The following is a 23,647-nucleotide window of genomic DNA, read 5'->3' as shown; positions in this document are numbered from 1 at the left end:
CTACGATCTGGATGTGTAAACACAAGAGACGTGCCACCTGAGACAATTACATCAAACAGAAAGAGAGCAGCCACACCGGTGTACCGCCCGCAGCGCTGGCTATAACTGTCAACTGCCATAGTGATTAGCTCCTCACAAGCCAACATGCTGTGACTCTACAGCTGCTGGAAATAGGGGTCCACACTCAAACTAAAAGCATACGATGCAAAGAAACAAGACGATGGCCATTCATCATCCAACCAGACGCTAACTTCCATTTTTTGTACGGTTACTAATTTCATTCGAGCGACTCTCATGCAACAGCATATCTAGCGAGGCTTGTTGAGCCTGCAGCAGTCAGAGTATTACTCCTCGGCACTGGTTCCTCCCCTCTTCGACCCTGAAGTGAAAATCCAATGAATAACTAACAGGGGAATAATCAGTCACATGGCTGCAGTAGCAGGGTTTGCTGCTCATGGGGCAATGCTCTCAACATGTGTGGTTCTGTCTTGTTTATTAGCATTTCCTCTGTCAGCTGCTGTGGAGACACTGCTGTGTTAGCAGAGTCTCTGCTTTCTGCAAGCCTCGCAAACTCACTGAGGAAGCAATGCATGTCAGCGCTTGAATAATTCCGCACACAAACTATAAAACATCTTCACAGGATATCATAAACAATGTTTTTCATGGAGTCTGCAGGTGCCAGAAGATTACATTTAATGCTTTGAAGTATCTTTTGAGGAGATATTTTTTATTAAATTTAAGATTTGTTTTGAGTAAGTAAGAAATTCACACTTGTTCTCGAAAAGATTAGAAAGCCGGATTAATTTTTTTATAAATATAGCCATTACTTTCTTTCTCATACTGTAGCAATTCAATGATGTAGCATTTTTAGAAATGACAAGTAAGCATAAAGTGAACAAAGTTAATGTATAATTATTATCTCCAACAGGTACATTAGAGTATAATATATAGTGATGTTTTAACTCTTATGGAGTACATTTAATTAATAATAATCTCATTTTTGTATGGCTTTTAAAGGTCCCATGTTATGCTTTTCCGGTTATTACCCGTCCCCTTGTGTGTTATGAAGGTTGTTATACATGTAAACGTTCTGCAGAGTCAAAAACCCTCAAAGTACACCCTGAAGCGAGTGAAACTCTAACACAGAAAATACCTGTCTATGCTGCCCCAGAACGCCTCGTTGGAGATTTCTCATTTTCCATTGTTTGCTTCCTGGGTTCTGTGACGTGTGAATACCCAAATCAACAACAAATTACCGGATTGGCCCAAATGGACCAATCCGCGGGGCACCTATCACACCAGGATCCCTTGGCTAACTAACAGGGGGTCCCCATTGACTTGGTTACCCTGAACTCGTCTGAATAGACGAGTTCAGGGTAACTCGTCTATTACCCTGAACGCTGGTAATAGACGAGTTGGGTTTGTGCAGAAATGCTCTCTGCAGACCCATTCTCACAGCGTTCTAAACCTTTTTCTTTCTCCATATCAAGCCACACTTATTCTTTTTACTTCGGCTGTGAGTGTTTGTGTGTGCTCAGGATGAGTTTAGCTTGTCCTCGCTGTATCGCCGACCCGGAAACCTGTCCGCTCCTCGCAGCATCTCGCAACGTCCCGACCAATCAGAGCACACTGGGCTGACAGGGAGGGGGGGGGGGGGGGGGAAAACCACAAAAACCACAAAAGACCCCTTAAAAAAACTAAATTAAAAGAAGAAACCGGCAGGCATTTCTTTTGGAGATTGTAAATAAAAAATGTCTCAGTATTTACATTAAAAACTGATGAGGTGCTTAAACATTTTATTTAAAAAAATCCCTTTTCCTGCTGTTGAAATGAACTGTTCATCCTTGTATTGTAAGTGAATGCAAAAGAAGGACTCTTGCTGTCTCTTGAGTGTGTAAAATAAGTCTGCCTCTTCAAGACCACAGCCAAGGTTGGTGCCACAGTTAGTAGCAATCTGTCCGTCTATCCTTGAGACAGATTACCTTCTGCCTATATCCCCCGGTCAGACACGCGGGAAATACATTAGAGGATAACAAGGTAGAGGGTGTGAAGATGGAGAGAGTGTGAGACAAGGTGTAGAGAGGGAAGAGGAGGGAAGGAATGTGTGAGGGAGCAGAGGAACAAAATGGCAGAAAGAGCAGAAACAAACAGGATGGTGTGGGGGCGGGGGGGTGGGGGTGGGGGTGTGGAGGGATGCAAGGAGGCAAGAAGTGCAGCGGCTCTCCTCTTAGAAGCCATTATCTGCAGCGACATACTGCGAAGGCTCTCTCTTTGCACTCATACAAAGACATCTGCAGGAGGGACAGCAGCATATCTCCCGCCAGCAAGCGCTTGCCTAACAGTCAAAAACTGTTTCCAAAGTCAACTTCAGGCCAACACATGCAGAAGTAGACCCACATGTTCTGTGAACAAGCACATGAGCCTGAGTCAGCCTTGGAAAACAAAGAGATAGAAGAGTACTGCACGCACCCAATAACAGTGTTAGAAAACTGTTTGCAAAGGCACTCATCGTAGGTGGAACATAATGAGTGTAGAGCAGCAGAGATGTTGTTCTGTTTGGCCTTTTATTAGCGAGTAGAGCTCATTGAGACCCAGAGTGGAGGCTACAGGTTGGCTACAATGATGTAAAGGTCAGACATGGCGGTGGGACTTGAGGCTGTCAGACAGAGGTGCTGGAAGTCTACTGGTGTCAAGTGTCACACCTTTTCAGGAAGCCATGCTGCAGAGAAGGCATCACAGGCACCTTGGCCATTTCCTTTTCCTTCCTCTTTTGCACCAAAAAAAAAGTGTTCTTTGTTTGTTTATAGATTTGTTCCTAAACATAATATAAAAAGTATGAATTAATCACTTAGCGATGGGTGAAAATTACAACTATTTTTGGGTTCCGATATGTATAGAGTCAGCCTTCCAAACAATTCAATTGATCATGAATACGTCAGATTTCCCCACCTGTTGTTATTGTATGTTAGTGTTCTGCTCACATACTATGTTGATGAATTCACCAAAACAAAGGAAGCAGGATAAGATCGGGGTTTATTGCCTTGAAGATGGACTTAATTGAGTGACTTAAGAAAGCCTCGAACTGATCATGAATGCTGCATTCACGTGCACCTTGGAAGTTGTTCCTCTGCTCCACTGTGTTCATTAACTTTAAGTGGTAATACCAAAATGAAATGGATGCTAAAAAGGTGTTTGTGTTTTAGTGTCAAAACAACACTTGGATTTCAAAAGGTTTCAAAGATAAGCGTGGCTGCCATAAGTCTAAACATATGAGTGGGAACTAAATTCTCTGATTATTCCTTCACCACAGAAAAAAAAGCCCTATAGTTTGTTGGTACTGTGAGTGGCATTTCTATAAAATGTTGTTGAGATGATATAGTCTACAGAACAAGCTAGAGTTGCACAAGTATGATGCGGAATCAATACATTGAAATCCATGCACTATGTTGTTTATGTTTGAACCACCATACACCAAAGTATAAGTGTAAATGTACCTTGAAATATACTCGATTCTGATATATGATGGTAATGAATGAATGCAACTGACGCCACACTTGGCTAAAAGTGTATACATTTCCAAAGGATCATTACCTGTACCAAGTCAAACTATACATTGAAATGGCGTCAGAGGATGGTGCAATGACTATAAATATGTGGCACATGTAATTCAAATACAGCTTATCAACACATCAATCACTGCTCCTCCTCAGATGATGGTTGTTGCCATCCTGGTGGGGGGTTCATTGGTGGGGTTATTAAAATGTCGGTGGTGAATGTCTCTCATGTCTCTTATGACAGGTCCTTCTGAAGTGTGGCAGACAGCACAGTACGCTGCCCGCCACATTATTACTCTCCCATTAGAATACATTAGCATGATCAGCTCAGTAGGAGCAGCCTGGCCTGGGTGAGACGAGAGAGAAATGCCACAGGGCTCACTGGGTCCCATCTAGATAGGAAGTGGAGAGACGGGACAGTCACTAATCAATGTCTCATTATGTGATACAGCGGCATAAATGACTGACAGAAGCAGTGTTTCTGTAGTCATATGGGGAGAAACTCAGGATGTGAGGGGGGGTTTATCTAGGCCAACGACCAAATGATTAACTGATACTTCTCAGGCTTTAGAGGCCGTACAGCTTGTTACTTTGTAGTTAAAAGCCGTACAAGCACAATAAGTCACGTTCCATTTAATGGCTGAGCGACTCTGACTTCCGACCCTCACTTTATTAAAAAGAGCCCAGTCTCCACTGATAATACTGGGTAATGGATGATGAGAGAAGGTTGAAATATCAACAGTCTCTCCACCTGTCCTGCCATGCTTTTACTCCACAATTTCCTCTATCGATTATCGTCCACGGAACTGATGCGGACGACTGCAGATCAATCTGTCCTGCTGTCGATGCCTGGCCTCGGGAGTGGAGTCGATTCATGATGACTCTGTAGAAAGCTCATCAGTGTGTGGCAGCAGCAACAGACACATAAGTGAGGACACACACACACACACACACACACCTTTGCCCAGTCCTGACCCTCTCTTTCTATCGCGATGCAAACGACGACCTATGAACCAATGTGAAAGGATCCCCTCGAAACCCAGACCAGGGCTGCGTTTCACTTCTCTTATTTTTCATTTCCTTGCTCCTCGGTCTCGGTATCACCGGAAGTTGATTTGTCTGCGCCATCTTGAGTAGCGTCCCAGTGGCCTTATTTTTGCTGGAGGACCGAGGAGCGAGGAGCGATAATGGAGGAGCGATAATGGAGGAACCACCAGACCATTCTCCAGTTTATACTCTAACACATTTGCCATTTGAATTGGTCCATTCAGGCTAGTGTAAAAAAAATCGCAATCCAACTCCGACCAGACCGAAAAAAACAAATTGAATCTGCCCAAAAAGTAAGGTCTTGATCTGATTCCAATTGGACTTGCATGACTCCAAATGTAGATCCACAAATAAATCCATTCGCTGATTGAAACTGTCCAGACAGAAAAATGTATGAACAATCAGTATAATTATATCTGATTTAGTAACCATGATATACCTTATGCAGGTTAGACAGAAATGTGTTGGTTTTTTGTCCTTTTTCATATAATTCCTAAAACACAGAAACTATGGACCTTTTTTTATCCTTTTATACCTGTCCATAGTTGTCCATGACATTTGAACATTTTGGTAAAGTTTCTTAAAATAAACTATGTATCATGTATGTGCGCTACGCTCGGCTTCAGCCAATCGGCTTGCTACTCCATCACAGCGAGTCAAAAACACGCCTGTTTGCTATCCTGGCTTCTAAATGGTGGAATGAGCTCCCCATTGACATCTGGACAGAAGGAACTCTGCATATCTTCCGTCGCAAACTGAAAACGGACAGCCGTTTTTGTGTGGTATGCATCTAGAAAACACAGCAGGGGAATAACAACTACATAAAATTCTTGGCAACAAGCATAACATTTGTCGCCACAAATATAAAAGGAATCGGTTACCTTCAGCGGTTCAGCCTGCGTACTTTCCCTACACGCTTCCTTTTTTCTAACCTTGACCCGAACACCCTGCTAACTGAATCACATTAACATGGAGGACAGGAGCGCAGAGCACTTATGAGTTTGGAATTAGTTTAGCTCAAACTAATTTCATCACCTTTGAGGAGTCAGCTCCCTGAAGTTTACTTACTCTCAGAGCAGCAACCTAAACTCGGACACAGAAATAGACCCGCAGCAGATAAATGCCCCCCCACAACCTCGCCACCTGTGGTGGTGAGGTGAGGTGATGTGCAACAACAACAGTAACCTTTCTGTTGGTCGCTTGTGAGCAGACCCTTCACACGATGGCAGAGCGAACAGGTACAGCCAGGGGCGGACCGAGACAATAAGTCAGACCGGGAATTATACACCCAGCCAGGCCACTACCAGTTTTTCTTTGTGCCATTTTGCTGGATTTATTTGTCAATATTTACAGTGTTGCTGCCCATAGTGATAGCCCTATAGTTTAAATCTAGTAGCCACAAATAATTATATATGGACATGGGTTGCTATTTAAATAAAATTGTAAATGTATTTAGGAACCTGACCATGTGATTTTAAGTGGGGGCGGACCTCAAATCCTCTAGGGGGGTCCCGGGGCATGCTCCCCCGGAAAGATTTTGTATTTATTTTGGAGTTAAATGCATCAATCTGGTGCATTTTGGGGGGGAAATAAAGAGACTAGATCTATGGGAACACCTATATGAAACATAACTGTATACATTTCAATAATCATAAAATCATGGCCATAACCAATAACATATCCAATATGAAAAAACACTGAAACTTGTTTATTTATGTATTTTTGGTTCATTTATAGTTGTGAGTGTGTCTGGGCTCCTGAATCAGCCTCTCCTATCTCCCCCCGCTCCTCTTTGAGGCAGCAGAAAAGACTAGATTTAACTCTCAACACGTTTTAAAAGTGTATCTTACCTTTTTTCACCTATATTATATGTATATTTGACTAATCACTACCCTCTCAAATGGAAATATGTGTTTACATAAATGGTGACCAAACCGTTTGAGACCCACTGAGAACTTAGACTAAGTTAACCATCTAAACACTCAGAGTTCTTAACCTCACCTGAGCTGAGGTTATCCCGAGCTTGAATGACACACAGAGACCAATCAAGGGCTTTGATTTATGATCTGTATGACAGTGGCCATGTCGGCAGGCCACATCATGTAGACAGCCAGTGCCTCTGTGAGGCAGACCCACATTTGCTCAGCGTTGCGTTCACAATACATTAAAAAAAAAGGGTCGCAAAATATACTTGGGCGGCCCACCCAAGTAAAGTCTATGTGTAGGAAACCCTGATTCTAAGGTGGTTGATTACATTTTGAGAATTGGAACTCTAGCAGGTGTTTGTTTGTTGAAATCTTTTTACAAGTTGGGAAATTGCAAAGAACTGTGAGTGTTTTTGAGTTGTCATAACCCCATAGATTTGCCCTCATCAATTCCTCCACAGACAAACAGACAGACAGACAGACAGACAGACAGACAGACAGACAGACAGAACCCTCGCGGGGTCTCTTACCTATGGTGTAGCCCCTCTTCAGCTCCCCACACCGGGGGCTGCGGCGCTGGGAGTTGTTGGTGTTGTTCTCCTGCACGGCCAGGACGGCTGTTGTCTTGGCAACAGTTGGTGAAGCCTTGTTGGGGGGTGAGGCTGGCACCAGGGTCGGAGAGAAACCTTGAGTGGCAATATCGACGGACTGTGACTTCTGCTTCAGTCTGCAGGAAGACAAGGAAACCATGGAAGCACAACACGTTAATGTTATGTCTGTGAAATTGAAAACCATTACAAGTGCCATTGGGAATACACAGTGGTAGGAAATGTTGCGTGATCTTTAACGTGCAAAGGCAGACCAATCACAGACATTTGCATCTGGGGTTGTTGGTGTCAATGTGCAGTGTCACAGAAATGTAATTGGCCAAGACCATTTTTGCAGCGGCAAGGAAGTTGGAGGAAAGAATCAATAGGCTAATCACACCCTTGTTAAGGGTGAATTCATTAGCATCGCTCGGCGCTCAGTGCTGAGCCTTCTCTGCAGTAAACAGGGATAAAGCTGCTGGAGGGACAGCAGGAGGAGAGAAGTAAGCTCCTGATGGAGACAAATCTCTGAGAAACAACCTGAATAAGAAATTCTGGAGCAAAGGTAAAGCAGCTTGTTGTGGTGAAAATGTTTAAGAAAAGTGCTTTAATTTAATCTTAAATGGACAACTATAACTTTATTTTCAGCTGTTTTAGCCACCTAGTCGCAATAGGCACTTTCACACCAAGTACTTTTCTATTACTATTTCCCCGGAACTATCTAGTAAATCACGTTCACACCTGAATAAGTCCCTGAGGGAGGATTACGCAAATGAAGCCGCTGATGTTTACTGGCAGGCCGCAAACAACTTCACAGCGTATACTGCCACCCGAAGTCCCGGAGCCCACCGTAGTCCGGGAATTTGGGTGGCAGTAAATCGCCACAAGCGCCAACACCTCCTCATCACTCCACCGATCCTACGTTTTATTTTGTGTTGCCATAAGTTAGTTTCTCTCTGTTTGTGCGCTGGGCTAATGATAATAATGCTAATGCAGGGAAATAAAATGGCTTCACAAAAACTTCTCAGAGTTTTACGGGGCGTGGTTTGCAATTTGCCCAGCCAATCAGAAATTGGAACCTTTTTCTCCCCTTTTTAGTCAATGCTCTCTAGCAAGGGGTGAAAAGGTTCCCGTAAAAAATGATATTTTTGGTGTCAACGCAACATCCCAGGAACTATCGGAACTATTTCTGGGAAAAGTATGGTAAAAGTACTCCGGTGTGAAAGCAACCTATGACATCACCCATTCGTTTGAAGACTTCTGTTAAAGCCTTGAATTTGGCTTTTCGGCCTCCGCCATCTTGGTTTATGGTAATACTGAATTGACGAAGACTTAACACTAGCCATTCTCATCATTAGGAATCATTTCCCCAGGTAATATGTCAAATGAGAAGAAGGGTAACTTTTCCATAGACTTCTTACGAACAGATTAAATCAAAATCAAGATTATTTTGTATCACTTTAAAACATCTGCATGTTCAGGCAACCCTCTAAATCAGAGATCTACAGCAGCCCTACTGTATGCCCCTCGTTAGGATTACGTTTTCCAAATTATAAATATTTTTTGTGAGTTTCTAACAAGGTCAATAATCCGATTTCAAACCCTGTTGACACTATTTATAGTCTGCATTATTTCTGCAATTTCCATTTGGGGGTGTTTACATTCTGTATTTTTCTCTATATAAAGTAGTTTTCATTGTTTGAGTCAGACTTCACGACTCTCACACTGTAGTCCAGAAACAGCGTTTCTTAATGAAATCACCAGTTTAGAATGAATGGTTTTCCTTGAACACTCTTCAGTTGGAAAAGGCTTTGGAAGTAGAGAGCTTATGTAAAGTGTATCAAAGGCTGAGCTAGGTCAAATCAAATCTGCCTACGACAACTCCTCAAAGCCTATTAAAAGGTTGACCAGATCCTGGATTTGCAGTTTATAAAAGACTCCACTGGGCTAATCTGAACAGGTAATCCAAAAACACTCAGCAGCAGGACTATCCACTTACATGTGTTCTCATGTATAACACACCGTAAAATGTACACCTCATGACAGAAAGGGAAAAAACAAGATCATATTTGGCCGCTCCTGTAAAAACTTGGGAGTCAAATAAAGGGAGAAATGGCTCCTGGAAAACTATCTGCAAAAGTCCCGAAACAGCAATACGAGATTCTCAGCACTCCGCTCCCTCGCACACACTTTCAATCATTCCAGCAAAACTGCTGAAGCGAACACAATATTTTCTGGCCATTGAACCCAAGTGCCCATCCCCTGACGGACCAAAGCAGCACACATGACATAGTGTCTAGCTGGCTAATGAAAATGCATAATCTCCATGGAAATGCTGTCTGTCACTGTGTGTGTATCCTTTTGAAATCGATCGAACCAAACATTCCGGTGGAGGAGGCGAACAGGGTAGACTGAGCTGTGAATAAAAACAAGACAGAAATGATGTTCTGCTTCACAGAAGTGTTCCAAAAAAAGTATAAATAAACACACTCGCAAAGCCAGAGGTGCTGCCATTATTATTCACAAGAGTGTGATGTTCGTACCAACAAATACTATTCTCGACAATAATGGCCGCTACGTCATAGTTTCAGGTGTCTTGCAGGGCATGCCTGTCATTTTGGTTTCTGTTTACGCACCCAACTGGGATGATGACCAATTCTTTATGAAGCTTTTTGCTAAAATCCCGAACGCAGACAATCACCGCATAATCGTGGGTGGAGATTTTAACTTGATTCAAGATGTGCATCTCGACAGGTCATCCCTTAAACTTGGCACTCTCTCAAAATCCGCCAATGTAGTCTCAAATTATGCAGCACAATTAGGAATCTCAGACCCTTGGAGATTTAAAAACCCTCAAAGTAAAGCTTTCTCTTTTTTCTCACACGTCCACCACACATTCTCGCGAATAGATTTTTTTCTGCTTGATGACAGCTTGCTACACCTTGCCAGCGCGTGTCAATACCATCCTATAGCCACCTCAGATCACGCCCCTGTATCAATTGACATCCACTTCCCTCTTAGTGTTACTCCCGCTAAGTTGTGGAGGTTCAGTTCCCACCTGCTGTCAGATGACAAGTTTAAGGACTTTGTTAACTCTCAGATTCGTTTATATATCGAAATTAATGACACTGCTGACGTAAGTTGTGGAACAGTGTGGGAGGCTCTCAAAGCCTATGTTCGTGGGCAGGTTATATCGTATGTTTCCAAACTAAGAAAGGATGAAAGGGTTCGGCTGTCGGCAATTTTGGAAGAACTTCTCCGAATTGATGAAACGTATTCCTTCTCCCCCTCACCAACCTTATATAGAGAACGCATATTATTACATTTGGAACATGACCTTTTAATGACGAGCGTAGTGGAGAGACAACTGAGGCAAACTAAGCAGCGCTTTTTTGAACAGGGGGACAAGGCTGGGAGGCTTCTGGCTCAACAGGCTCGGGCAGTTAACGCTTCCAGATTAATCCCCAAAGTAAAGTCGCCCGAAGGCAATTTAGTCTCTGACCCGATTGAAATAAACAAGTCTTTCTTTGAATTTTATAATAATTTGTACACTTCTGAATGCCCCACAATTGGCAAAATAAACCCAAATGCTCTTGACTCCTTAACTTTCCCCCAAATTGACGTAGTTAACGCAGGCGGAATGGGGGACCCCATTTCCACTTTAGAGATACAGGAAGCCATCAAATCTATGCAAAATGGGAAATCCCCTGGTCCGGACGGCTTCACAGTCGAATTCTACAAGGCATATTCCTCTCTTTTGGCCCCAATTCTAGCAAGGATGTATAATGATTCCCTTAAAGAAGGCAGATTACCTCAAACCCTGTCCATGGCATCCATCTCTCTACTATTGAAGAAGGATAAAGATCCTACTCTCTGTGGCAGCTACAGACCAATTTCTCTCCTAAATGTTGATTGTAAAATACTGGCTAAGATTTTGTCCCTCCGCCTCCAACTCGTGATACCTTCTATAGTTCCGCTTGACCAAACAGGCTTTATGATAGGGAGACACTCTTTCTTCAACACCAGGAGGCTACTTAATGTTATTTTCTCGCCCCCGTCCAATGTCCCCGAAGTCATAGTTTCACTCGATGCGGAAAAAGCTTTTGATAGGGTGGAGTGGAGCTACTTGTTCTTCATTTTAGAAACATTTGGCTTTGACTCAAAATGTATTTCTTGGATTAAGCTTTTATATGCCTCACCTTCTGCATCGGTAAACACAAATGTCATTCAATCGTCTGCTTTCCCTCTCCAACGTGGGACACGCCAGGGCTGCCCGCTTTCTCCCCTATTGTTTAATTTAGCCATCGAGCCTCTAGCTATATGGCTCAGAGGCCATAATGGGTTTGAGGGCATCACTCGTCATGGTATAGTTCACAAACTTTCCCTTTACGCGGATGACCTTCTCCTATACGTCTCCAATCCTGTGTCCTCTCTCCCTCCTATATTGTCAATCCTTGAGCAGTTTGGTCGTTTATCAGGCTACAAATTAAATCTCCAAAAGAGCGAACTATTTTTTGTAAACCAACTGGCGAAGACACTCCCCCCAACCGCTTTTCCCTTTAATATTGCATCAGATGGCTTCAGATACTTGGGGGTGTCCATCACCAGCTCCTTTAAAGATCTGTTTCCCAAAAATGTTCAACCACTCTTAGCTAAATGCAAATCGGATCTATCTAGGTGGTCTTCCCTTCCCTTATCCCTTGTTGGCCGTGTCAATCTTATTAAAATGGTAATTCTGCCGAAATTCTTATATCTCTTCCAGCATATTCCAATTTACATCAATAAATCTTTTTTCACCAGTCTTGACAGTCAACTAAATGCGTTTATTTGGGATGATAAACCCGCCCGTCTTAAAAAATCAATTCTTCAGCTCCCCAAGTCGGAGGGTGGCTTGGCACTCCCGAACTTCCGTCACTACTACTGGGCCTCTAATATTAACCGACTCCTTTACTGGATTGGCCCCAAGACTCCTAACTCCAGCCCACCATGGGTTCACTTGGAGATCTCCTCCTCCTCTAGCTCCTTACACTCTGTGATTTGCTCCCAACTTCCCGTAATGACGCACAAAATCTCAGTCAACCCAATTGTTACCAGTACTATAAAGATTTGGCTTCAATTCAGAAGGCAACATGGCTTCCTAGCTCCAATACTAAATAATCACTCATTCTCCCCATCCTGCTCGGACCCCACCTTCCGTATGTGGGCTGGTAACGGGCTTGTCACAATCAATAATCTTTACAAGGATGGGGTTTTCTCTGACTTTGCATCCTTGTCAGCCAAATATCACCTGCCAAATAGTCATCTTTTCCGCTTCTTCCAAATTAGACATTTTGCTCAAAAGCAATTTCCCCATTTTCCCAACCGCCCCCCTGAGTCAGGAATTGACCAGTTTCTCACCCTTGATTGTGACCAAAAAAGGCTAGTATCTACTATTTATGTAAAACTTGCCTCCTTTGACCTAGCCTCTACTACATCTGTAAAAGAGTCCTGGGAGGGTGAGTTGGGTGTAGACATATCTGACAGTAAGTGGAGGGACATTCTTCGTTTGGTGCAAACCTCATCTATCTGTGCTAGGCACGGTCTAATGCAGTGTAAGGTGCTCCACAGGGCTCACTTTACCAATGCTAAACTAGCCAAAATATTTCCTCTTAGAAGCGATGCCTGTAACAGATGCAAGCAATCTCCTGCCAATCACACGCATATGTTTTGGTCATGCCCCAGCCTGAATGCATTCTGGTCTAGTATTTTCAAAACCCTTGAACAGGCCCTTAACACACCCATACCCCTTAAACCTCTAACTGCCTTGTTCGGCATCCCCCCAACACAGAACATGCCCACCACGACCCAGCGGGTCATCGCCTTCACAACCCTGCTGGCCAGGCGTTCCATTCTTCTGAAGTGGAAGCACGTTTCCCCGCCCACACATGACAGGTGGATACAGGAACTATTACAGTGTATTAATCTCGAAAAGATACGATGTTCACTTCAAGGATCCCTGACACTCTTTCATAAGACCTGGACTCCCTTACTACTGCTAATCAATGACCTGACAATCAACCCTGATGCTGATGAGTTGTGAATGAACCCGGTGGGGGGGGAAAGAGACCTTCACTTCCCCCTTTCCTTATCTCCCTAATATATTGACCATTGCTTTGTTTGTCTTCTCTGTTTCCTCATGTAACTTGCAGTACCATTATTTCCCTGGTATTTATTTTTACTGACTAAAAACATGAAGAAGCATCTGTATTTTTATGTAATTTTCAGTTATTGGTCTTTGTATTTCATGTCATTTTTATCCCCTTTTATTTTTTTTATTATTATTTTTTTTATGTTGGTGTTTTGTAACTTTTTGATTGATTTCTTGTTTATAATGTGATCATAGCCCATAGGGGTGAGGGTGAGCGAGGGTGGGGGGGTGGGGTAACTATTTAGTCTTCCTACAGACCATCTTCTCTACGTGTGTACCTAATGTATTGCAACTGTGATGTCTGTCAAAAAGCCAATAAAAAGATTTTGAAAAAAAATAAAAAAAAAAAAAAAAATAAAATAAACACACTCGCTGGCCTTTTTCCTACGAATATATTTGGCAAAAAAAACCTCCCAAAAAACCCACAATCGACTCCGGTGCTCGTTAAAAGTGTTTAAAGGGGCCCTATGATGCTCATTTTCAGGTTCATATTTGTATTTTGTCTCTACTCTGACATGTCTCCATGCTTTAATATTCAAAAAGCTCTTTATTTCCCCCCCCCCCCCTCTGTCTGAAACCAGAGCCCAGTCTGCTCTGATATGTTAGCTGGCCAGCTCTGTTGTGATTAGTCAATCGCTAAGAGATGTCCCGTGCCTTAGCCAATTACGTACAGTGTGTTGGATTGCTAGCCATAAGAAGCACCAGTGTTACATAGCGATGTCACTATGTTACGGAAGTAAACAATGGAGTCCAATGGAGGCATATAGGGCCTCTTAAGATAAATACATATACTTTGCTTAATGATTTGCAGGTATTAAAAGTTTTCACTAAGTGACAGAAAGGCCGACAAAGTTAGCTAGTTATCCAGATTGTGCTAATTTTAAGGAAACAATCTGTTTGTTTGGATGGAACATAATGAGGTTGGAGAATGAGTGAGAACTGCTGTTAATAGCTAGGAAGGACGAGAGAGGGACAGAAAGAGAGACAGAATGAGAGAAAAGGGGGGGGGGGAGAGAGAGAGTGTGTCAAGCTGTGTGAAGTCTATCTGCACTCCCTTAGGAGTTGGTCCTAATTGCTGTCTCATCAGTAGAGCAGAAGCCCCTCTCCTAGCTCTGTTTCACTGAGCTACAGTACAAGGCCAAACGGCATCAGTGAAATGGAAACAGAAGCAATGTCAATCTGCCCGAATGCTGCATCATTTACATAAACTGTGATTACAACTGTACAACAATATATACATATTTAGACATGTTATGCTCATTTTCAGGTTCATATTTGTATTTTGAGCCTCTATGACATGTTTCCAAGCTTTAATGTTCGAGAAGCTCTCTATTTTTTGTAAATCATACTGCCTGTGCTGCAGCACCCCTTGTCACTCTCTGTCTGAAACCAGAGCACAGTCTGCTCTGATTGGATAGCTGGCTACACAAACACACAACAGGAAAGGCACAACCCGCCGCTTTAAACTATACTTTTTGAAATAGGATGGTTGGTTGTTACATAGTCTTAAATCACTCTAAAAAATAAGCATTACCTACTCTTGCTATTAACATCCACAGTGGACTCTAAATTGTAATTACTGACTTAATAACATTATCAACTGACCATTGGTAACAGTGCTCACTGGAGTGAACTGGCACCGCTACTGTAACCTGATGTCTGGTCTAACAGCGGAGGATAGTTGTTGTTTTTCCTCACGGTCCTCAAACAATCCACCTTAAGCTCCCCGCTGTAAACTTTTTGTACTATGAAGCTTATTTAAATGTTTTCTTGCTGCAGTATATTTACTGTCGGGTCAGCGTTTTCTTCCTCTTACTGGCTGCGTGGTGCCAACACTTCCAACTGCCTCGGGCTACTCTGGTAACAATGTCCTGGTCACGGATCACCTTGTTGGACCAATGAGGGGACAGCGGTCACTTGTCAACTGCATGACAAGAATTTGATAAATGCTGTACATGAGGCCATTCTTGTTCCAATCATTTGTTCCCTGAGGCCCCATTAGGAAGTAGGGACGCAGCTAACAGCTGACTTGTGGCAAATGTACCCCTTTTAAGGTTGTGCAGGTTACTTTAAAAATGTATATTCAGTCATAATGACTACTTAACTGTAAGTCAATTTAATCAGTAACCTTTCTTTAAGTACATTCCGTTACTTTTGGATTACCTCAATTTCAAATGCAATGCCGATAAATTGCAAATGCCATTTCAGTTTAGAACATTAATTAAAGCGGACTGTATTTTTGTTCAACAAATCAGGTGTCCACCTACTGCATTAAAAGAGAAGAAGAATGAAAGTGAAATATTAAAAGAAAAAGCAAATTCAGGTGTAGGCCTACCTAATACTGACATTAGAAAAATATGATCATTTACCATTTAAAAAAAGGCATTTACCTGTGAATGCCTCTTTAAATTAGATGAGGACTCTTGGATAATGAGGATTTTTTTGGGTTTTTGTCCTGATTACATCATCTCGTTACATGTATTCTGAAACTCCCCAAGTCTGGTCCTTTCTAATGTAAATCCCAACTGTGCACACACAACATAACTGAAACAGGTACGTTTATCATTGCTGTTAATTGAGTTAAAAACAAATATGATCACTTATCTATCGTGAGAACATTTCTTAGCAGGTTTCCATTAACTTCTCAAGTGTACTATATGAAGAAAGGAACAAAAACAACAATGTTGATTCAAACCTATTTACACATAGCGACACAAAGAGCACCGTTTTAGTGCGATTTTAAATTGTGCAAGCTATATTACTCAGAGTCGCAGTCAATCTGAATAAAAATGTTTGGAGTGCGATTAGTACGTTAGGTAAAACATTTATAGGAATTGACTGTATGTAGAGAACTCACAAATCCTGCATTAAGCTACGAGTATGAAGTGTTAGAAAGTGCAGACTCTCACCACCTAACTGATGATATCTGTGAGAACACCAAGACACAAACACACCCTTCTCAACTGTGTTACCCAGAAAAAGGCCCTGATGGGAAATGGCATTAACATTAGAAGGCTTTCCTGTCACAGTGAGGTACTAGCTTCTCGTGACGCTATTGGTTAACATTATTGTTTCACTCATGGTAAATAAGCGTCATTGGGAGCCGTGATTGCACCACTCTCCATCTCCCCTGCAAAGATCTCCTGATCACCAGAGAGCAGTAAGAGGCACGTGTCACCAAAGCCAGCAGATTTGACAGATCCCTATCTATGAGCAAATGCTTACATAAAGATGAATAGGGGGAGTAAAAAACAAACAAGGCAAACAGACGCGGAGGCATTTTGTTTTCTACCCCGCTGTTGCGATTTGACCTGGGCCAGGAGGCGCTGGTGTATTTGCAGCCCTGCCAAACTGGCATCACTAAGATTATCCGACTCTACTGGGATCCACGTGGTTTGGCAAAGGATGCATAAACAATGGCAAATGTGGGGCTAAGTCAAAGCACGCTTATCACTCTCTCCACTAAGGGGGATTAGACCTAGAAAAAAAAGTAGGCTGCGTATGCTTCGCCTTCCATTCCTCCTCTTTGCTTCGCTTCCCATTGCCTGCCTTGGAGCTACCAAATACATTTTTTTCAGGGAATTGGTGTTTACATATAGCAGCAGATAGGATGCTGCGCTATATAAAGACTTATAGGGAAAAGCTGGGTTGACGTCATCCTCTGTTACAGTGCTGGCAGCACAATGACTCGTCTGACAGTAATGATGCCTTCCAGTCCCGATACTCTCAATGCTTCTTACGTTATGTTCAAAATGAATGAAGAGAAGGAAAACCTTATCACATTCATTTATTACAAAGGAGCCCAATTTAGTGGGAACATGCAGGGGTTACAACATGTTCCCTTCGGGTAAAGAAACATTATTAGTGACTAATAATGTTCAAAGATCTCAAATCTCTTATCAAGCTGTTGTGAGGTATTTAAGGTAGGCTGATGATGTTATCCTTGTGAATTGCATATATCATTGCCCTGCCAATGTTTTGTTTTCGGCATGGTTTGTCTGTTTTAAACAAGATTACAGATAAATGACTGACCTGGTTTTTATTAAACTTGGTGGAAGGATGGAGAAAGGGCTACGAAAGAAAGCATTTGGTGCGTATCTAAATCATAGGGTGTATTATTTTCGACTTTTTTACATTGAGAGGTAGGGCATTTGTGCTGCATTCATGTTGTGTCAGAGTAATCGCTGAAATTGTTCCAGTTTGAAGAAAATGCAGGTGTCGGAAGAAGTAATCAGAAAAAGCTTTCAATGTGTTGTTTAAAAGCTCTGAACACTATAACACAACACCTCTTCTTTGTCCCAACACTGTTTATACATTATGACTTAAAGCCCTGAGGAGCACGTGCATGCACCATTGGTCTTGGCGGAGGTTTGCAATCTCTGAGTGCCAGACACAGGCAAATGTGCATCTTAGTTGCACACATCATTTGTATAGGATTCAAATAAGATTAGATCAAATGAAAGGTATTTTTTGTAGTGACAAACGTATAGTTCCTCTTAGTTAAGTGTGTTTTAGCTCATTGTTTTTTTAATCATCCTGTCTGCAGCAATTTGTGATATGGTTTGGATTTTTCAGTACAAACAAAAATGCTGGGACGATCTCAAGGTAAAAGGAAAGGTGTTGCTGGTAGTGACACATTGCAGAGAATTATAACCAAACTCCAAAAAGCTATTTTGGGTTGATTAGGGTCTTTAAGCTGATTTTTTATCAACCTGTCTGCAGTACGGATGGGTTTTGTTCAATTTAAATACAAGTGCTGGTACTATACCCAAGCTAAGATAAAAGGCGTTGCTCTCAGTGACAAATTTACAGAGGAACATCTCCAAACTCTGGCGTTCCCTTCAGCTCTCTAGTATTGTTTAGTGTCTTTCAGCTCGTTGTTTTGAATCATACTCTCTACAGAACACCTTGTAACAGTTGTATTTGCAGTACAAATACAAATGCTAGTAGATGAAAAGTGTTGCTTAAATCGACAAACTCGCAGTAAATACTACCAAACTCTGCCGTTCCCCTTAGCGCTATAAGACCATTTAGTGCCTTTCAGCTCATTTTTACGATTAATTCTGTCTGCACTATGGTTTGGTATATTTTTCAATGCATAAACAAGTGATGGCACAATACCCAAGGTCTGATACCAAGATGATACTGTCTTCAAAACCTTACTATGAGGACTATTTGGGTTTGAAACCCACCATCAGTCAGACCAGTCTATTATAACATTTGGAAAATGTTGGTTTGTAATGTGTAATCCAATCAAAGAAAGAAAATAAATACTGATCAATGTAAATCATGGAACATTTAAGTCATGCAACAAAAACTAATTGAAGTTTAATACCCAGCCCTGTCACCTAGTCAATTATTTTACAAACCTTGTTGATCCGTCGTGAATTATAAACTCTAATAAGGCATCCTTAACACGGATCAGCACTCATTAGGTTCACATGTAACACCATGAGGAGATGAGTTATAATCCAGTGGGAGTTATCTCCAGAGGATCATCTGTTGTCAACATTCTCTCTCCGTCTTCACACCATCCATCAGACTTGTATCAAATTGAAATGGATTGCAGGGATTTCAGTTCCTGCGGTCTCCGAGGCAGGCAATCATAACAAAACAATTGGACAACTGTGGACTAGCTTAAGCTTAATAGGAATGAGTCAGTGGCCTGTGAGGCTGTCGGACTGAAGCTGACACACACAGTGAGGAAGAGAGGGCAACAACAACCTGTGGCCATGCATGTTAATGAGGCCTTCTGTTGCATCCGGAGCCTAATGAAATACGGCTGGACCTCTCCGCTCTCTGCCCGCTGTCAGACACCTCCGCATAATGATGTATGGAGCTTAACGCCGCATTACGCTCATCTGCCCTTGCTAAATGCCAGAGCGGCAATTCAGTGTTATGTGGCACTTCTGACCAATGAGGCTTTAAACCTTAAGATCAAAGTGGGGGGAGAAGCAGCTATAGGACAGCCACAAAGCACATTAAAAAGTCAAATGAAGTTAAAAGTCATAACCTGCACTCTATTATTACCTCCACTGCATAAGTTATGTTGACGCCTCGGATTATTGGCAGTGTTTATGTTTCACTTTTTTGTTTAAAGTGACAGATATAGGTGTTTTAATGCTCCGGGCAATAAAATACAACACATAATTGTTGCCAGAGGCCTCTGGCCGCCAACTAGAGCGGCTCCACAGAAAATCTGGCCTCACACTACATCTGGAGGCTTACAGAGAGCTTGTCAGATCATACAAGGAAGCTCTCTCAAAAGCTAAGGCACAATACTAATCCTCTCTCATCAGTAACCAGCAAAACCACCCCTGTATGCTCTTCTCCACCATAAACCGCCTACTCCGCCCAATTGACCACCCCAACCCAGCAGACGCCCCCGAGCTCTGCACCAGGTTCCTTGACTTCTTCGAGGACAAAGTCAACTCCATACACCAGGAAATCCGGGCCCCTGCCCCGTCTTATTCACATGCAACGCCACCTCTGGTCACTGTTCCCCCTACCTCACACCTGCCTCAATGTTGTCTCTCCTTCTTTGCACCAGTGGATGCCCTTCAGGTTGCCAAACTTGTCTCGAAAGCTAAGGCTGCAACCTGCTCCCTCGACCCCATGGCCTCTGCCCTGGTCAAGACTTGCCTACCCATCCTCTGCTCCACCATTGTTAATATAATCAACTCCTCCCTGGAATCAGGCAAGGTTCCCGCCGTCTTCAAGATAGCAGCTGTCAACCCCATCATTAAAAAACCTGGTCTCGACCCCAGCAACTACCGGCCGATCTCCAACCTTCCTTTCCTCAGCAAGATCATGGAAAGAGCAGTTGCTGCCCAACTCCACCATCATATGTCCAACCATGAGCTCTACGAACCCTTCCAATCAGGCTTCAGATCCAACCACAGCAGAGAGACTGCCCTCATCAAAATAACCAATGACCTCCCCATAGCCGCCGATTGAAATCAAAAAGCTGAAATCCTTTGGCGACAGAGCCTTCAGTGTCACAGCCCCCACCCTCTGGAATTATCTCCCCTCTGCTATCAGGAATGCCGACTCTGGATACTTTCAAACAAAAACTCAAACACCATCTGTTCACTCAGGCCTTCAGCCCCAGCTAAAATGCAGTACCCAGCAACCTGTTTCTCAACCTGTGTGTCTGTGTGATTATTACTATATTTTGTTTTGTTATTTTTTACGCAGTTGTCTCACTGAGTGGTGTCCATATGCATCCCCCCTCAGCTGCATCTCTATTTTGATTAAATATTTTATTCCTGTGATCTTTTTTTCAGTTATTGCCTGTTGTTTATTCTTTGAGATCCCCAACATTCTCTTTGACTTTATTTTATGCATCTTTTATGTCTGTTTTTTGTTTGTCAGGCGGAGGCGAGTGGATTGGGCATACTGCAATACTGCTGCCTGGGTGGATTGGAGAATCTCAAAGAGGAGAAGCTCTGTGTGTAAACTCTAAATGACCTTACAGCTGATAGAGGTGTATCAGTGTTGGATATTTGATCATTTTCTTCCCTGTATGGCAACATTACTATTTTGTTAACATTTTCAAACATTCAGAAATGTAGGTTCAGAGTAAACTTACTCAAGTAATACAGTACAATTCAAGACAGTATCATTGATTACAGAAAATGCTGGTGTAGGAATTACGACTGTTCCGTTTATTTATGTCCTTTTCAACAAATTGTTGAACTTTAACATTGGAAACTTTTGTTGGTTTCCAACTGAAAGACATTTTTGGTATATTTTAACCATTAACCTTGTTAATTCAATTATATAAATAAATCCTATGTTTTGTTTTTATACATAATGTTCAAGTTATTTTATATCAAAGTAAATTGTGAAAACAGGGTTTAGAAATTATTTTCCTTTAAAAGGTCCCATGTCATGCTTTTCCGGTTATTACTCGTCCCCTTGTTTGTTATGTAGCTTTTATGCATATAAAAAGGTCTGCAAAGTCACAAACCCTCAAAGTACACCCTGTAGCGAGTAAAACTCTAACACAGAAAATACCTGTCTATGCTGCCCCAGAACGCCTCGTTGGAGATTTCTCTTTTTCAATTGTTTTCTTCCTGGGTACAGTGACGTGCCCATACCCAAATGGACCAATCTGTGGAGCCGTTACGTTAAGTCCGTGGATTGGTCCAAATGGACCAATCCGCGGACTTACTCACACACACACACACACACACACAATCTTTTCTCAGCTGCAGCTCCGCCGATTTCTCCTCCCTGAAATGTCGCGACGCGGCGAGGCTGTGTGTGAGCACACACAAACTCCCAGCCAGGCTGCGTGTGTGTGTGTGCTCGGGCTGATTTCAGGCTGGTTTCGGGCTGGGTTTTTCTGTGTCTCGCAGACGGCCACTGGGCTCACAAGGAGGGGGGTGCAGGAGCTCCAACAAGCCGTTTAGTGAATACACATACTATAGAGAGATGCTGTATGAGAAACCAATGTGAATTTGGAACATTGCACAATATAAATCTATTTTAGTATACCTCAACAATGGAATTATGATCAGTAGAAATGGCCATGACATGGGACCTTTAAATGTTTCTGATGGTTTACAACTGTCAAAGCCCAAATAGTGACAGTTACTACTTTAGCTACTCTACTACACTCCCATAATGGATATAAAGTTAGAAAAAGCTTTACCTAGAACTGCTTCAATAGTAAAATGCTAATCATGCACTTATTTTAAAGCAAAAAATATCAGTGACAGGGGGTATTTATATGCAGAATGTTAACTATTGCTATATTTAGCAGAAAATACTTCTGTACTTTCTATAATTTTACTTGATTTGAATACAGCACTATTATATCTCCTTGAATTACTTGCTCCATTGTGCCAATTTCACCAAGTATTGCAATGAATTACTTCTTAATTCATTTGTATGCCTTAAGTATAGGCATAACATACTTAGAAATAGCCTCAGATCTTCATAGCCAACAACTACTTTGTTACTGTTGTGCATACAACAATAAAGCCTTTGAATCTTAGCTTATAATGAAGAATTCGGGTACTTTTACTTTAAAATAATCAACTACGCCTGAACATGCGTTTCAATTTAAAACTAGCCTGTGAGTCTGAAAGGAAAACATCAGACACCTGTTTAACTACTTATAATAAACCCTTATCTGAACACACATTAAAACCACACACACACACGCGCGCGCACGGACACGCGCGCACACACACACACAGTTCAGTGAGTATGCACGTGGCCTTGGGACTGTTGCTGCGGTCTTCCTCTTCCTCCTCCTAGCCACAGTCCTGCTCCCGCGCTCTCATTTGCAGAGCGCCGGGGACAGGCAGCATCCGATTGGTCAGCACAAGTAGTGGATGCAGCGTCATGCCACTGGCTTGTGGTGGTGCAGGAATTAGAGATGTGTATTGGCAGTTTTCAGCAGCGTGGGGAGTATCGTGTTAGATCAACACAGGGGGAGAGAGGGAGGGGCGGGCGAGACGGCATGAATGAAAAGGAGAGTTTTAATTATCACAGTTATTGGCTTCCCGCGTTGCGTCTAATTTGTCAGGAAGAATAACACGCAAAGATATCTCTGAACAGCACTGGAGACTTTTGGAGACTTTAAAAAAATGTGATACAATGATAGGGTTTCTCTATTTTAAAATGCTGTTAATAACATTTGCTAATAATTGAAGTCACAATATATTTTGATACGCCACAACGAGATTTAACGATACCACTCTCATACTGTTAAGAAAGTAAACTGAGCTCTATAAGACAGCCTTCGCGGCAATTTACATTTTTTCTTCTTTAAGTGATTTGAGCACCAGGAAAAGCGCTATATGAATGTAATGTATTATTATTATTATTATTATTATAATAAGGCGTTACGGATTTTCAGAGACATTTGAAGAAGGGGTCAATTTAAGCCTAAGAAATTACATATTTTTATTACATTTGGAAATTCAAACGGCTTGTTTCTTTTTAGACAGATTTGAACATGTTTGTCCAACAATGGAGAGATGGTCACTTAGAAATGTATTTTTATGTGTACCAATTGAACACTGTTTCCTTCACCTGTTATTAGTACAACATTGGGAAGTTGTATCAAATTAGGCATGACCTTTTTTGATCAACCCGTACATACAAAGAAATATAAATAAATAAGTTATCAAGTCGTTTTAGCTTCTTGCTAGCTGCCTCCCCTGCCTCCAGTCTTTTTGATGATAAGCTAGAACATGATTTATATCTCCTCGTCTAAGAAAAGTTTTTACAAAAATCTTTAAAAGAGGCTCTATTATGCTTTTTGGGTTATCCCTTACCTGTAGTGCAGTGTTGTGCATATAAATGGTCTGCAAAGACTCAAATCCTTGT

General features: G+C 42.1%; 1 protein-coding gene across 4 annotated transcripts in view; it reads right to left on the bottom strand.

Moving 5' to 3' along the window:
- The window catches only part of oxr1a (oxidation resistance 1a), a 252,747-nt gene that overhangs the window by 128,857 nt on the left and 100,243 nt on the right, over nucleotides 1-23,647 (bottom strand). For all 4 annotated transcript variants that reach the window (XM_079692949.1, XM_079692948.1, XM_079692951.1 and 1 more), the window contains one exon: nucleotides 7,057-7,253. In XM_079692949.1, coding sequence (XP_079549075.1) covers nucleotides 7,057-7,253 — 197 coding nt within the window. The remainder of the gene's footprint in view (nucleotides 1-7,056; nucleotides 7,254-23,647) is intronic.

The sequence above is a fragment of the Notothenia rossii genome, assembly GCF_949606895.1.
Source record: "Notothenia rossii genome assembly, chromosome: 7".
In the NCBI taxonomy this organism is placed as follows: domain Eukaryota; kingdom Metazoa; phylum Chordata; class Actinopteri; order Perciformes; family Nototheniidae; genus Notothenia; species Notothenia rossii.
The sequence above is the reverse complement of the archived record's forward strand: the minus strand, read 5'-3'. Positions and strand labels throughout refer to the sequence as shown.